General features: G+C 46.6%; 1 protein-coding gene across 4 annotated transcripts in view; it reads left to right on the top strand.

Moving 5' to 3' along the window:
- The first annotated feature begins 4,123 nt into the window (after positions 1-4,123).
- Positions 4,124-14,991, top strand: part of FAM131A (family with sequence similarity 131 member A) — a 101,410-nt gene continuing 90,542 nt past the window's right edge. For 2 of the 4 annotated variants that reach the window (XM_060767393.2, XM_060767392.2), the window contains exon 1: positions 4,293-4,531. In XM_060767393.2, the coding sequence (XP_060623376.2) occupies positions 4,439-4,531 (93 nt within the window). In that variant the 5' untranslated portion in view covers positions 4,293-4,438. The other 2 variants (XM_060767398.2, XM_060767397.2) reach the window with 2 other exon arrangements.

Genomic DNA, 14,991 nt, shown 5'->3' with positions numbered 1-14,991 from the left:
GTGATGACGCAGCTAGCTGATCCCAGCTGAACTGTTTAAAATCTTAAAAGATGATGCTGTCAAGGTGATGCATGCCATTTGCCAGCAAATATGGAAAACACAAGAATGGCCATCAGACTGGAAAAAATCAACTTATATCCCCATACCAAAAAAGGGAAATGCGAAAGACTGCTCAAACTTCCGTACAGTGGCCCTTATTTCTCATGCCAGTAAGGTAATGCTCAAGATCCTTCAAGGAAGAATCCAGCAATACATGGAGCGAGAGTTGTCAGATGTTCAAGCTGGGTTCAGAAAAGGCAGAGGAACGAGAGACCAGATTGCCAATATCCGCTGGATAATGGAGAAAGGCAGGGAGTTTCAGAAAAACATCTACTTCTGCTTCATTGACTATTCTAAAGCCTTTGACTGTGTGGATCATAATAAATTGTGGCAAGTTCTTAGTGGGATGGGCATCCCAAGCCACCTTGTCTCTCTCCTGAGGAATCTGTACAAGGACCAAGTAGCAACAGTCAGAACTGACCACGGAACAACAGACTGGTTCAAGATTGGGAAAGGCGTACGGCAAGGCTGCATCCTCTCACCCAACCTTTTTAACTTGTATGCAGAACACATCATGCGATGTGCGGGGCTTGATGAATGCAAGGCTGGGGTGAAAATTGCTGGAAGAAACATTAACAACCTCAGATATGCAGATGACACCACCCTGATGGCCGAAAGCGAGGAGGAGCTGAGGAGCCTTCTAATCAAGGTGAAAGAAAAAAGCGCAAAAGCCGGGTTGCAGCTAAACGTCAAAAAAACCAAGATTATGGCAACAAGAATGATTGACAACTGGAAAATAGAGGGAGAAACCGTGGAGGCCGTGACAGACTTTGTATTTCTAGGGGCAAAGATTACTGCAGATGCAGACTGTAGCCAGGAAATCAGAAGACGCTTACTTCTTGGGAGAAGAGCAATGTCCAGTCTCGATAAAATAGTAAAGAGTAGAGACATCAGACTGACAACAAAGATCCGCCTAGTCAAAGCCATGGTATTCCCTGTAGTCACCTACGGATGTGAGAGCTGGACCTTAGGGAAGGCTGAGCGAAGGAAGATCGATGCTTTTGAGCTGTGGTGTTGGAGGAAAGTGCTGAGAGTACCTTGGACTGCAAGAAGATCCAACCAGTCCATCCTCCAGGAAATAAAGCCCGACTGCTCACTGGAGGGAAAGATACTAGAGACAAAGTTGAAGTACTTTGGCCACATCATGAGGAGACAGGAAAGCCTAGAGAAGACAATTATGCTGGGGAAAGTGGAGGGCAAAAGGAAGAGGGGCCGACCAAGGGCAAGATGGATGGATGGCATCCTTGAAGTGACTGGACTGACCTTGAGGGAGCTGGGGGTGGTAACGGCTGACAGGGAGCTCTGGCGTGGGCTGGTCCATGAGGTCACGAAGAGTCGGAGACGACTGAACGAATGAACAACAAGCCATCCTTTACACATGCTTTAGGTGAGGAAGGAGTGATGGGCTAGGTTTGGGTCTTCATTGTTAGTGCCCTTGAGCCAAATCTTGTGTGCGAAGAGAGAGACTTTGGGAGAGGCATGGTTGTTGCCAGTCTGTTTACTGCTCTGTGTGTTTTGTGCAGGTAAGAAATATGTGTAGTGAAGCCTCGCCACTCTGCTTGGGCACCCATAACATCTTCTTGGAGCTTGTCTTGCCGGTGCAGAAGAAGGCACTTGGGGGTGCACATATGTGGCTAGTTGCCCTCCTTTAAACATGCTTTATTTGAGAAAGTAGTGATTAGAAAGTAGTGTCAGTGTCCTTGCGCCAAATCTTGTGTACAAAGAAAGAGACTTCAGGGGAGGCATGGTAGTTGCTAGTCTGTTTACTGCCACAAATAGGTAAACAGACACTTTGCCTTGCTCTGTGTGTTTTGTGCAGGTAAGAAATATATGTGTAGTGAAGCCTGGCCACTCCGATTGGGCACCCATTACATCTTCTTGGAGCCTGTCTTGCCATTGCAGAAGAAGGCACTTGGGGGGGCTCAGAGAAGGGAGAGGGGGAAGGAAGGAAGAAAGGAAGGAAGGAAGGGGAATGAATGTAGCCCTTTACAAAGCAGGTGTAGAAAGGGTCCTCCTGCATGCAGAGTCCCACTTGCTTGGCCAAACAAAAATCCCAACCTCTAGGGCGGGAGTGTTTCTCAGCCTGGGGGTTGGGACCCCTGGGGGGGGGTCATGAGGAGGTGTCAGAGGGGTCGCCAAAGACCGTCAGAAAACACAGTACTTTCTGTTGGTCATGGGGGTTTTGTGTGGGAAGTTTGGGCCAATTCTATCATTGGGGGGATTCAGAGTGCTCTTTGATTGTAGGTGAACTATAAATCCCAGCAACTACCCAAATCTCAAGATCTGCTTTCCCCAAACTCCACCACTGTTCACATTTGAGCATATTGAGTATCCGTGCCAAGTTTGGTCCAGATCCACCATTGTTTGAGTCAACAGTGCTCTCTAGATGTAGATGAACTACAACTCCCAAGCTCAAGGTCAATGTCCACCTAACCCTTCCAGTATGGAGTTCTGTGTGCTAAGTTTGGTTCAATTCTATTGTTGGTGGGGTTCAGAATGCTCTTTAATTGTAGGTGAACTATAAATCCCAGAAACTACAACTCCCAAATGTCAAGGTCTATTTTCCCCAAACTCCATCAGTGTTCACATTTGGGCATATTGAGTATCCATGCCAAGTTTGATCCAGATCCACCATTGGGGATCTGGACCAAACAGTGCTCTCTAGATGTAGGTGAACTACAACTCCCAAGCTCAACGTCAATGCCCACCTAACCCTTCCAGTATGAAGCTATGTGTGCTAAGTTTGGTTCAATTCTATTGTTGGTGGAGTTCAGAATGCTCTTTGATTGTAGGTGAACTATAAATCCCAGCAACTACAACTCCCAAATGACAAAATCAATTCCACCCCCAATCCCGCCAGTATTCAAATTTAGGTTAATTGGGTATTTGTGCCAAATTTGGTCCAGTGAATGAAAATACATCCTGCACTTCAGATATTTACATAACGATTCATAACAGTAGCAAAATGACAGTTATGAAGTAGCAACGAAAATAATTTTATGTTTGGGGGAACTGTATTAAGTGGTCACAGAAGGAACTGTATTAAGGGGTCATGGTATTAGGAATGTTGAGAATCAATGACTTCGAGGAAGGAAAGAAGGAAGGAAGGAAGAAGGGAAGGAAGGAAGGAAGGAAGGAAGGAAGGAAGGAAGGAAGAAGGGAAGGAAGGAAGAAGGGAAGGAAGGAAGGAAGGAAGGAAGGAAGGAAGGAAGGAAGAAGGGAAGGAAGGAAGGAAGGAAGGAAGGAAGGAAGGAAGGAAGGAAGAAGGGAAGGAAGAAGGGAAGGAAGGAAGGAAGGAAGGAAGAAGGGAAGGAAGGAAGGAAGGGAGGAAGGAAAGAAGGAAGAAGGGAAGGAAGGAAGAAGGGAAGGAAGGAAGGAAGGAAGGAAGGAAGGAAAGGAAGGAAGGAAGGAAGGAAGGAAGGAAGGAAGGAAGGAAGAAGGGAAGGAAGGAAGGAAGGAAGGAGGGAGGGAGGGAGGGAAGGAAGGAAGGAAGGAAGGAAGGAAGGAAGGAAGGAAGGAAGGGAATGAATGTTGCCCTTTCCGAAAGCAGGTGTAGAAAGGACCCTCCAGCATGCAAAGCCCGCCTGCTTGTCCAAACAAAAGCCCCAATCTCTAGAGCAGTGGTTCTCAACCAGTGGGTCCCCAGGTCTTTTGGCCTACAACTCCCAGAAATCCTAGCCAGTTTACCAGCTGTTAGGATTTCTGGGAGTTGAAGGCCAAAACATCTGGGGACCCACAGGTTGAGAACCACTGCTCTAGGGTTCAAACCAAGTTGAGCTGTCCTAGGTGCTGAAAGCAACCGCCTTCCAGCCAAAGCCTCCGACCTCTAGGCTTTGGCCCGAGCAGAGCTGTCCAAGGTGCTGAAAGCAACCAGCTCCCCTTGCCTTTGGAGCTGTCCGAGGTGCTGAGGCCGAGCGCGCTATCTCGGGTGCTGAAGGGCCTCCCCTCTCCTCTTCGCTCTCTCTCTCCTCCTTTCCCTCCTCCTTTCCCTCCTCCTCCTCCTCCTCCCTCCTTCCCTCCTCCTCCAGCAGCAGTGACGTCGCGGGCCGTGCAGCGGGTCCAGCCCCAGAGTCCCTGAGACGCCAGCCTTGCAAAGCAGCCCTGCTCCGGGGCCAGAGGAGGAGGAGGAAGAGGAGGAGGAAGAGCAGCCGAGAGGAGCCCGGGCTCTGGAGAGGAGGACGCTGGGCGTGAGTGCGGGGCGTCTGTGTGTGTCTGGCGGGGGGTCTGTGTCCCTCCCTCCGTCCCTCCACCCGTCCCTCCTCCTTCTCTCCCTCCTTCCGCCGCTTTGTCTGGGGCAGAGCGAGCGAGCCCTGGCCAGCCCCGGTCCGGCTCCCAGCCCATGCGGTGCTGCCGGGGCGATGAGGCGAGGGTCTGGGCCCTGCTAGGTGGCCCCCGGAGACTATGGGCTGCATTGGCTCCAAAACCGCCATCGGTAAGCCTGGGGAGGGGGAGAAGGGGCGGGAGGAGGAGGTCAGGCACCAAGGGAAGGAAGCAAGGGAGCGCATGGCTTGGCTTGTCCAGCTCCGATTTTTCGGGGTCTTGCGAAGCTGTGGAGGGGCGTGTGTGCGCATTTGGTGGCTGCCTTTGCAGCGTGGAAGGAGGAAGGGTGGAAATCACAGCCGAGGTCTGGAAGAGGAGGAGGAGGGAAAGGAGGCTGTGCCTTTGTGCCAGGCTCGATGCTTGCCTTCTTGGCCACCCAGCTAGCCAGCCAGCCCTCCATCCTCCCTCCTCTGCCCGTCTCTTCGCTTGCCTTCGCCCAAACCCGGCGCGACGACGATTAGCATGCCAGGGCAGCCTCGCTGTTGCCAAGGCACCGCTCTCCTTAGCAGACCTTCAGCCCTGGCCGACGACAATCCCCGGAGACGGAGGCGGAGAGGGCAGGATCCACGCCCTTCCTTCCCAGGCTGGCGCCCAAAGGGAGAGAGAGAGAGAGCTGGCCCACTCCAAGGAGCACCAAAGAAGGCCCAGAGGGGAGGAGAGGGCAGCCTCAGTCCCTCTGGATTCAGGGAATCTTGGAGAGGAGACTCCCAGGCGCATCCAGTCCAACCCCCTTCTGCCAGGCAGAGGACCCAAGCCCTACCACTTCCTGCCATGCAAATCCCATTGCTCTAAGGCAATGGTTCTCAACCTGTAGGTCCCCAAGTTTGGCCTACAGCTTCCAGAATCGTAGAATCATAGAGTTGGAAGAGACCTCATGGTCCATCTAGTCCAACCCTCTGCCAAGATAGCCATCCAGCCTCTGTTTAAAAGCTTCCAAAGAAGGAGACTCAACAGGGAATATTCTGCCTATGAGGGCCCTTACACACAGCCATATAACCCAGAATATCAAGGCAGATCATCCACAATATCAGCTTTGAACTGCATTATCTGAGTCTGCACAACCATATAATCCAGTGCAATGTGAACTTTATACATCTTTGGGGAAGGGGCCAGAGTCCGGTGGAGTCTCCTTCTTTGCAAGTTGTAAAGCAGAGGCGAGATGACCATCAATTGTGTGTACATGAATATACAGGGGTTTTTTTGTCGTGTCAGGAGCAAGTCGCTTCTGGTGTGAGAGAATTGGCCATCTGCAAAGACGTTGCCCAGGGGACTCCTGGATGATTTGATGTTTTATCACCCTTTTGGGAGGCTTCTCTCATGTCCCCGCATGAAGAGCTGGAGATGATAGAGGGAGCTCATCCGCCTCTCCCCGGATTCGAACCTGTGACCTGTCGGTATTCAGTCCTGCTGGCACAGGGGTTTAACCCACTGTGTCACCGGGGGCTACTCAATGTACAGGGTGCCCAGACTTTATGGACACCCTGTATTTTTTTGCATGGCAGGATGGGATTGGATTGGATGTCTCTTGGAGTCTCTTCCAACTCTAGGATTCTCTGATTCTGTGTTAAGCTTGGAGAAAATAAGATTGGGGGGAAAGAGGATGGCCATAGAATCATAGAAACCTTGTGAGAGATCCAGTCCAATTCCTTTCTGACAAGAAGCAGGAAAATTGCATTCAAAGCACCACTGACAGATGGCCATCCAGCCCCTGTTTAAAAGCTTCCAAAGAAGGAACCTCCACCACACTCCTGGGCAGAGAGTTCCACTGCTGAACGGCTCTCACAGTCAGGAAGTTCGTCCTCATGTTCAGATGGAATCTCCTCTCTTGTAGTTTGAAGCCATTGTTCCATTGCGTCCTAGTCTCCAAAGAAGCAGAAAACAAGCTTGCTCCCTCCTCCCTGTGGCTTCCTCTCACATATTTATACATGGCCCTCATCATGTCTCCTCTCAGCCTTCTCTTCTTCAGGCTAAACATGCCCAGTACCTTAAGCCGCTCCTCATAAGGAAAAAGCTTGTTCTCCAGATCCTTGATCATTTTAGTTGCCCTCCTCTGGACACATTCCAGCTTGTCAATATCTCTCTTGAATTGTGGTGCCCAGAATTGGACACAATATTCCAGGTGTGATCTAATCAAGGCAGAATAGAGGGGTAGCATGACTTCCCTGCATCTAGACACTATGCTCCTATTGATGCAGGCCAAAATCCCGTTGGTATTTTTTTGCTGCTGCATCACATTGTTGGCTCATGTCTACAGGGACTCCAAGATATTTTTCAGTCAGTTTACCAGCTGTTAGGATTTCTGGGAGTTGAAGGCCAAAACACCCACATGTTGAGAACCACTGCTCTACAGAAAAAGCAACACCTTCCAATTAACTAACCCTTAGGTCACACAGGTACAATCCATCCAGCAATTGTACCCAGGGAACATGTCACTGAAACATGGAGTTAGAAGAGAGTTCAAGCACCAGCCCAGGTATGGCCAGCTTGGGCCCTCCAGCTGTTTTGGACTTCAACTCCCACAATTCCTACCGGGGCCAGCTGGTCCAATCCTCTGCCATGCAAGGAACCCACAATCTAAGCCATCCAGCTTAGGTTTAAAATCCCCCAGAAAAGGAGTCTCCACCAGACTTCCAGGCAGTATATTCCAACAGGTCTTGACGTTAGCATCTGTTTTCCTGTAGTTCAAATCCATTGCTCCCTGCTCTAGTCTCCAGGGCAGCAATGTAACATTCTTGACCAACAGGTCAGCAGTTCGAATCCGGGGAGAGCAGGTTGAGCTCCTTCTGTCACCTCCAGCTCTCCATGCGGGGACATGAGAGAAGCCTCCCACAAGGAGGTTAAAACATCAAACATCAAAACATTCTTTCACATATTGTTCTCACACTTTTGTTGTAAATCTATTGCAATTTTACAAACTTTTCTCATGCTAAATCGGAGACAATTTATTCTCAATAAAAATAATTTGGGAAGAAAATCAGAAAAAAAAAACATCAAACATCCTGGGCAACATCCTTGCAGATGGCCAATTCTCTCACACCAGAAGCGACTTGCTGTTTCTTACGTTGCTCCTGATATGAATACACACACACACACACACGGGTCTGCTGAACAAGCCCTATGAGGAGCGGCTTAAAGAGCTGGGCATGTTTAGCCTGCAGAAGAGAAGGCCGAGAGGAGACATGAGGAGAACCATAGATCAAGATGTGAAGGGGAGCCATAGGGAGGAGGGAGAGGGAGTAGGCTTGTTTTCTGCTGCCCTGGAGACTAGGATGTGGAACAATGGCTTCAAACTACGAAAGGAGATTCCACCTGAACATGATGAAGAACTTTTTAGCTGTGAGAGCTGTTCAGCAGTGGAACTCTCTGCCCTGGAGACTCCTTCTTTGAACGCTTTTAAGCAGAGTATGGATGGCCATCTGTCAGGAGTGCTTTGAATGCGATTTTCTTGCTTTTTGGCAGAAAGAGGTTGGACTGGATGGCTCACGAGGTCTCTTCTGACTCTATGATTCTATGGCCATCATCTTTCCCCCAATCTTATTTTCTCCAAGCTAAACACAGAATCAGAGAATCCTATAGTTGGAAGAGACTCCAAGAGCCATTCAATCCAATCCCATCCTGCCATGCATTAAAATACAGGGTGTCCATAAAGTCCGGACACTCTATACATTCATGTACACACAACTGATGGCCATCCAGCCTCTGCTTTACAACCTGCAAAGAAGGAGACTCCACCAGACTCTGGCCCCTTCCACAAAGATGTATAAAGTTCACATTGCACTGGATTATATGGTTGTGCAGTCTCAGATAATCCAGTTCAAAGCAGATATTGTGGATTATCTGCCTTGATATTCTGGGTTATATGGCTGTGTGGAAGGGCCCTCACAGGCAGAATACTCCCTATTGAACATCTCTTACCATAATAATGTTTAGGTGGGATCTTTTGCCCTGCAATTTGAATTCACTATTCTATGTCCGAGTCTCCAAAGTAGAAGAAAACAAGCTTGCCCCTTTCTCCTCAATGTGACACCATTTCATATATTCAAACATGGCTCTCATGTCCCTTCTCAGCCTCCTCTTCTCCAAGCAAAACATACTCAGCTCCCAAAGCCAATCCTCATCAGGCTTTGATTTTAGAGCTTGGATTGTTTTGGTTGTCCTTCTCTGGACACATTCAGCTTGTCAACACCTGTGATGTCCAGAACTAGATTCAGGATTCGAGGCGAGGTTTGACCAAAACAGAATAGGGTAGGACTATTCCTTCCAAGCTACTTGTTTGTCAGAGTCTCCTCAAGATGGTCAGTTTGCCCCAGTGAGAAGCAAGACCAAAGTACAAGGGCTTATTTTTGGGTAGAGAGGGCATTGTGCTTCCAGAGGTGTGTGGCTCCATTGAGCAAGAGTTTTCCCCTCCACAATCCCAGGAAGCAGGAGACCCAAAGGACTCCGAGACAGGTCCTATGACTCATCTTATGTACCATATTGGATGTTCTGGGTGTAGGATGGGGAAGACATGTTAGTCTGTTGCTTTACAACAAGGAATATGTCCCTTGGCACTTTCAAGACCATAGGGTTTATTGTGCATAAGCTTCCACGTGGGCTGCGGTTCCCAAAAGCCTATGCCGAATAAACTTGTTAGTCTTTTGAGTGGCTGCAAAAACACTAGATTTGGCTAGGATTTTGCTCCCTCCCCATCTATATGGCAACAGCTTCTCTCTAGACTCCTCTTGGGTCACTTCAAACCCAAGAGCCTGGATCGCCATAGACTTGGCAGGAACTTCTGTTGAAATCATTGGGATGCAGGCCAGATGCAAATAATTTGAGGATGCTTGTGTTCAAGGAGAAGTTGGCCAAAAAAGTTTCCTGTGGAAGAAAGGATGATGTTGGCTGTGAAAACCAGTCACTTAGCATGTCCCTTTGGCTACATGTATTGATATTAATGCTCCATCTCCTGTTTTCTGACCCAACCCAATTCTCAGAGCAGCTGAAAGATAGAAATCAGAATCCTATAAGGATCAATGCTGATACAACTCTTAGAACAGTGGTAGAATTGAATGATATGACTGAGAAAAGGGTTTCTTTCATTGTGGATAGAAAAAGCGAGGTATAAATAAACATACTATTACTACATTTTTCATGTCAGGAGTGACTTGAGAAACTACAAGTCGCTTCTGGTGTGAGGGAATTGGCTGTCTACAAAGACATTGCCCAGGGGATGCCCAAATGTTTTGATGTTTTATCATCCTTGTGGGAGGCTTCTTATTTATTTATTTACAGCTTTTATATTCCGCCCTTCTCACCCCGCAGGGGACTCAGGGCGGATTACAGTGTACACATATATGGCAAACATTCAATGCCAATCATACAACATAGACAGACATAGACAGAGGCTATTTTAACTTTTTCTGGCCGCCAGGGGAGCTGTCGCTTTCATCATCCATTTGCGACACTGATGAAGTACTTCCGCATTCCCTGCATGCTTTTTGCTGGCGTGTTTGCTGGAGTCTTTTTTATGGCCTCATAAATTAGTTAATTTAGCCTCCCCACACTTTAAGGTGGTACCTAATTTTCCTACTTGACAGATGCAACTGTCTTTCGGGTTGCAAAGGTCGACAGCAGGCTACACAATTGGTTGGAAACCCACTCCAACCTGGGCTGGCTTTGAACTCATGACCTTTTGGTCAGAGTGATCTTAATGCAGCTGACACTCAGCCAGCTGCGCCACAATCCCGGTGCTTCTCTCATGTCCCCCAATGGGGAGCTGGAGCTGGCAGAGGGAGCTCATCCGCACTCTCCCCAGATTCGAACCTGCGACCTGTTGGTTTTTCAGTCCTGCTGGTGCAAGGGTTTAACCCATCGCACCACCTCAATTACTACTACTACTACCAATTATAACTACTAATAATAACAATTACCATAGGACAAGCTTAAAACTGGAGGACTCTAAGGCCTGAGATAATAAAAAGGTCTTGACTTTGATATCAAAAGTAACGCTGAGCTGAAGATGAATTCCAGAGCTGAGATGCATTTGCGCACCTGACTGGGAGAGAGATCGAGAAGGGCTTCTGAGAGCAATCGCAATAACAGAACAAATTCACATCTGTCTGTGTATTTGAAAAAAACCTTAATTAGGTTTGTAATTAGAAATGGTCAGATCAGCTCCTTGGATCGTCTCCTTCGTCTTTCGGAAATGATTCCCCATTCCTTCCCCTGCTCTCCCCCTCACTTCTCCTTTAATAACATGTTTATCTTGGACTCAAATGGCTCCATTCCCACCTCTGCAATATGCCCAGCGATATGATCCTCGCTCGGAGGCACATTGCCTTCTGAATAACAAGCGCCGGATGCCGTCCATGGGAGAAGAGGAGGGTTTGTTGCCTGCGTGGTTTGCATGCCCAGCATGTGTGCCCAAGAGCAGGCTGCATATTTATTTATTTTTATTGTGGGCCCTCAGTATCCACTGGGGTTTGGTATCAGTACCCGCCGTGGATAACAAAATCTGTGGATGCTTGTCCAATTACATATAATGTTATAGTACAATGGTGCCACTTATACAAAATGGCAAAAATCAAGCTTTGCTTTTTGGAATGTTTTTGCTGTTGGTTGAATCTGGGAGCTGTGGAATCTGTGCATATGACTGTTTCATTTGTATGCCATCTTTCTCCCAGACTGGCTCCCAAAGAAATAATTTAAAATCCTTACACTTTTCATGTGTTCTTGGGTATCAACATTTGCTTGTGTGGCTTGCTTCTCGGCTCTTCTTAATGCAGCACCGCTCTGGTTGCTTTTGCTCAGGCGCTTGCATCTCTCTGCAGTATGTTTCTGTCTGTCCACCTGTTTGCAGCTTCTCCTTGCATTTTTTGAGTTGCAAGCCTTTCTCTCCCAGCTTTGGTAATGCTCTACCCTGATGTGTTTTTCTGCCACTGGCTTCCTTTCATGTTGTTTGTTCAGAATGTCACATGCCGCTGCAAGTTCCTTAGAGCTGGATGTTCTCCACCAACACACTGGTCGATTCTTCCTCTCTTATGTTATGAGAACCCAGTGGGGGGTCATCTACTAAAGCTAAGTGGTGGGAGGTCCAGGGCAGACAAAAAGAAGGCCTTCGTCACAGTGTGCAGCATTAAACAGTGGCATTCACTTCCACAAGACAAAGCGATGCCAGTGCCACTCCATGGTCTTTTATGGCTTTCAAAGGGGATTAGACAAATCCATGGAGGCTAAGGTTACCAATGGTGACTAAAAACAGTGCATACATACATAATCTCTACTATCAGAGGGTCTAATTTTTGTTCGGCATATAAGTTGATTTGATGGCAAAGAATGACAGCAATAACAACTAGTATCAGAGGCAGGTATTGTATTGCTAGCTTTGCAGGTGTTGAGCAAAAATGACTGAGAGACTGTAGTTGTCCAAAAAATCCAGTTTGTGACCTTTCCACAAACACCTGGCTGGACTAGAAAGGCGATTGATCTGATCTGGCAACTGGGCTCTTCCTATGCTAGTAGGAGAAAACATTCTTAATGCTCTTCCCTTGTATTTCTATCACCGAATCTGTATGTTTGTGTATATGCCTTCAAGTCATCTGTCAGCTTCGGCAACCCTATTTTTAAAGCAAGGAATCCTCAGATATGGTTTTATTTTATTTATTTTATTTTATTTACTTTATTTATATACCGCTTTTCTCAGCCCTCAGGCGACTCAAAGTGGTGAACAACATCGATACAAAACATCACGAGACAAGTATAGGGCAATTAAAAACAATTGTAACATAAATAATTAAACATCCATATAACAATCAATTAGTGCCTCAACAATAAAATCAGAATCCAGTCTCATCATCCATTATTCCGTATTCCTATGTTCAATTACACTGTTTAATCAAATGCTTGTTCGAACAGACAGGTCTTCATTTTCCTCCGAAATGCCAGCAGGGAGGGGGTCGATCTGATATCTGCAGGCAGGGCGTTCCACAGCCAAGGGGCCACCACTGAGAAGGCCCTGTCTCTCGTCCCTGCCAAGCGCGCCTGTGATGCAGGTGGGACAGAGAGCAGGGCCTCCCCAGATGATCTTAGTGTCCTAGTCGGTTCATAGGAGGAGATGATCTTAGTGTCCTAGTTGTTTCATAAGAGAGGTAAGTAGGGCCAGAACCGTTTAGGGCAGTGTTTCTCAACCTGGGGGTCGGGACCCCTGGAGGGGTCACAAGGGGGTGTCAGAGGGGTCGCCAAAGACCACCATAAAACACAGTACTTTCTGTTGATTATGGAGGGTCTGTGTGGAAACTTTGGCCCAATTCTATCATTGGTGGGGTTCAAAATATTCTTTGATTGTAGGTGAACTATAAATCCCAGCAACTACAACTCCCAAATGTCAAGGTCTATTTTCCTCAAACTCCACCAATGTTCACATTTGGGCATATTGAATATTCATGCCAAGTTTGGTTCAGATCCATCATTGTTTGAGTCTACAGTGCTCTCTGGATGTAGGTGAACTACAACTCCAAAATTCAAGGTCAATGCCCACCAAACCCTTCCAGTATTTTCTGTTGGTCGTGGGAGTTCTGTGTGCCAAGTTTGGTTCAATTTCATTGCTGATGGAGTCCAGAATGCTCTTTGATTGGAGGTGAACTATAAATCCCATCAACTGCAACTCCCAAATGACAAAATCACCCCCCCAACCCCACCAGTATTCAAATTTGGGCATATTGGGTATTTTTGCCAAATTTGGTCCAGTGAAGTAAAATACATCCTGCATATCGGATATTTACATTACAATTCATAATAGTAGCAAAATGACAGTTATGAAGTAGCAAAAGAAAAACAAAAACAAAAAACCACAAACAAACAATTTAATGGTTGGGGGTCACCACAACATGAGGAACTATATTAAGGGGTCGCGGCATTAGGAAGGTTGAGAACCACTGGTTTAGGGCTTTATAGGCTAACGCCAGAACTTTGAGTTTTGCCCATTCCTTCATCTAAAATATTCAAAAAGTATTCATTGGCAATCTCCCATCCAACTCATAACCAGGACTTATCCTGCTTAGCTTCTAAGATTCGCTGGGATCTGAAACTCTCTTTTTAATGTACAGGAAAAAAAGAGATATAACAATGATACGTATAAATGGTGCCAAGGAATCTGGACATTTCCAGTTTCCTAACCCCAGAAATACATCAGAAATTTATGCTAGGGAAATAATGGCTAGGGGCTGCTCCATAGTCTTATCTTTAGGGAGACAGCACATTCTGCATGTGTCCAATGTATGGACACAAGCCAATATATGTTGGCTTCCCAGTCTTCAGTCATGTTGCAATAGATGTGTTGCAGGTAGCATAGGCTTATGGTACTTTCTTCTAAAGTCATAGCTGTGCAAGCAGGGGACTAATCCTGATATTGTCCACTGAATACAGGCACAAAGGTTTAAACCTCTTCAGATTCATATCCCTCTTAACACACGCTTTGTGCAAGGGATTGGACCTTTGGTATCAGCCATCTCTTGAAAGGTTATATGCAGGTTCTCCATATCCACTAGTTCTTGCACCCCAATGGTGACAAAAAAAGACGTGGATAATCAAGTGCTTTCATATACAGTAGGATAGAAAAATGGCATCCCTTATATAAAGTGGCAAATGACTCAAATGCATGTTCAGGAGAACCCGAGGTTCTGAGAAATAATGGTAGGCTAAAGCAGGGTAGCCTATGCACCAGCCTAATGCTCAAAACGTGACATAACCAAGCTTTGCTTTCTGGATTTTTTTTTAAAAAAAATCTAAGCTGTGATTGGTTGAAGTGCTTGGTGCAAAACCCATGGATATGGAGGGCCCTGTCCCTTAGAGGTCATCGGGAAGCCAACAAAGTTTCCGTGAATCTTCACAGACTAAATGCCAGGAGTGGAAACATCATGCTACCTGATATCAACTGCTCAAAATATTATATTTTTCAGCAGAGACAGCTTTCACACATTTAGCAGTGAATGGCATGTGCTGAACCACCAGATAATAGAAAGACCATGTAGGTGTGAGGCAGCCTTTTGGTTTTCTTTCTCTTTTTTTAAAAAAACTTCAGATTTAATCTGGTAGACATTCAGTCTGCCAGACGAATGAAATTAAGTTTCAGGGAAAATCGTAGCCATTGCAGATAGAGCTACATGTTTCCTATCTTTCTGTCTATCTGTCTAGCCATCCATCCGTCTATCCATCTATTTCTCCATCCATCCATTTGTCCGTCCATCCATCCCTCTCTATCAGCTTCCTATCTTCCTATCTATCTTCCTATCTATCTACGTTCCTATCCATCTATCTATCTATCCATCTTCCTATCTTTCTATCTTTCTATCTATCTATCTTTCTATCTATCTATTTGTCTTCTTATCTATCTTCCTATCTGTCTGTCCGTTCGTTCAACCAACCATCCATCCATCCATCATCTATCTGTCTGTCTGTCCGTCCGTCCGTCCGTCCATCCATCCATCCATCCATCCATCCATCCATCCATCCATGTATCATCTATCTATCTGCTTCCTATCTTCCTATCTATCTATCTATCTATCTATCTATCTATCTATTTTCTTATCTATCTTC

This window comes from Anolis sagrei, chromosome 3, assembly GCF_037176765.1.
Source record: "Anolis sagrei isolate rAnoSag1 chromosome 3, rAnoSag1.mat, whole genome shotgun sequence".
NCBI lineage: Eukaryota > Metazoa > Chordata > Lepidosauria > Squamata > Dactyloidae > Anolis > Anolis sagrei.
The sequence above is the reverse complement of the archived record's forward strand: the minus strand, read 5'-3'. Positions and strand labels throughout refer to the sequence as shown.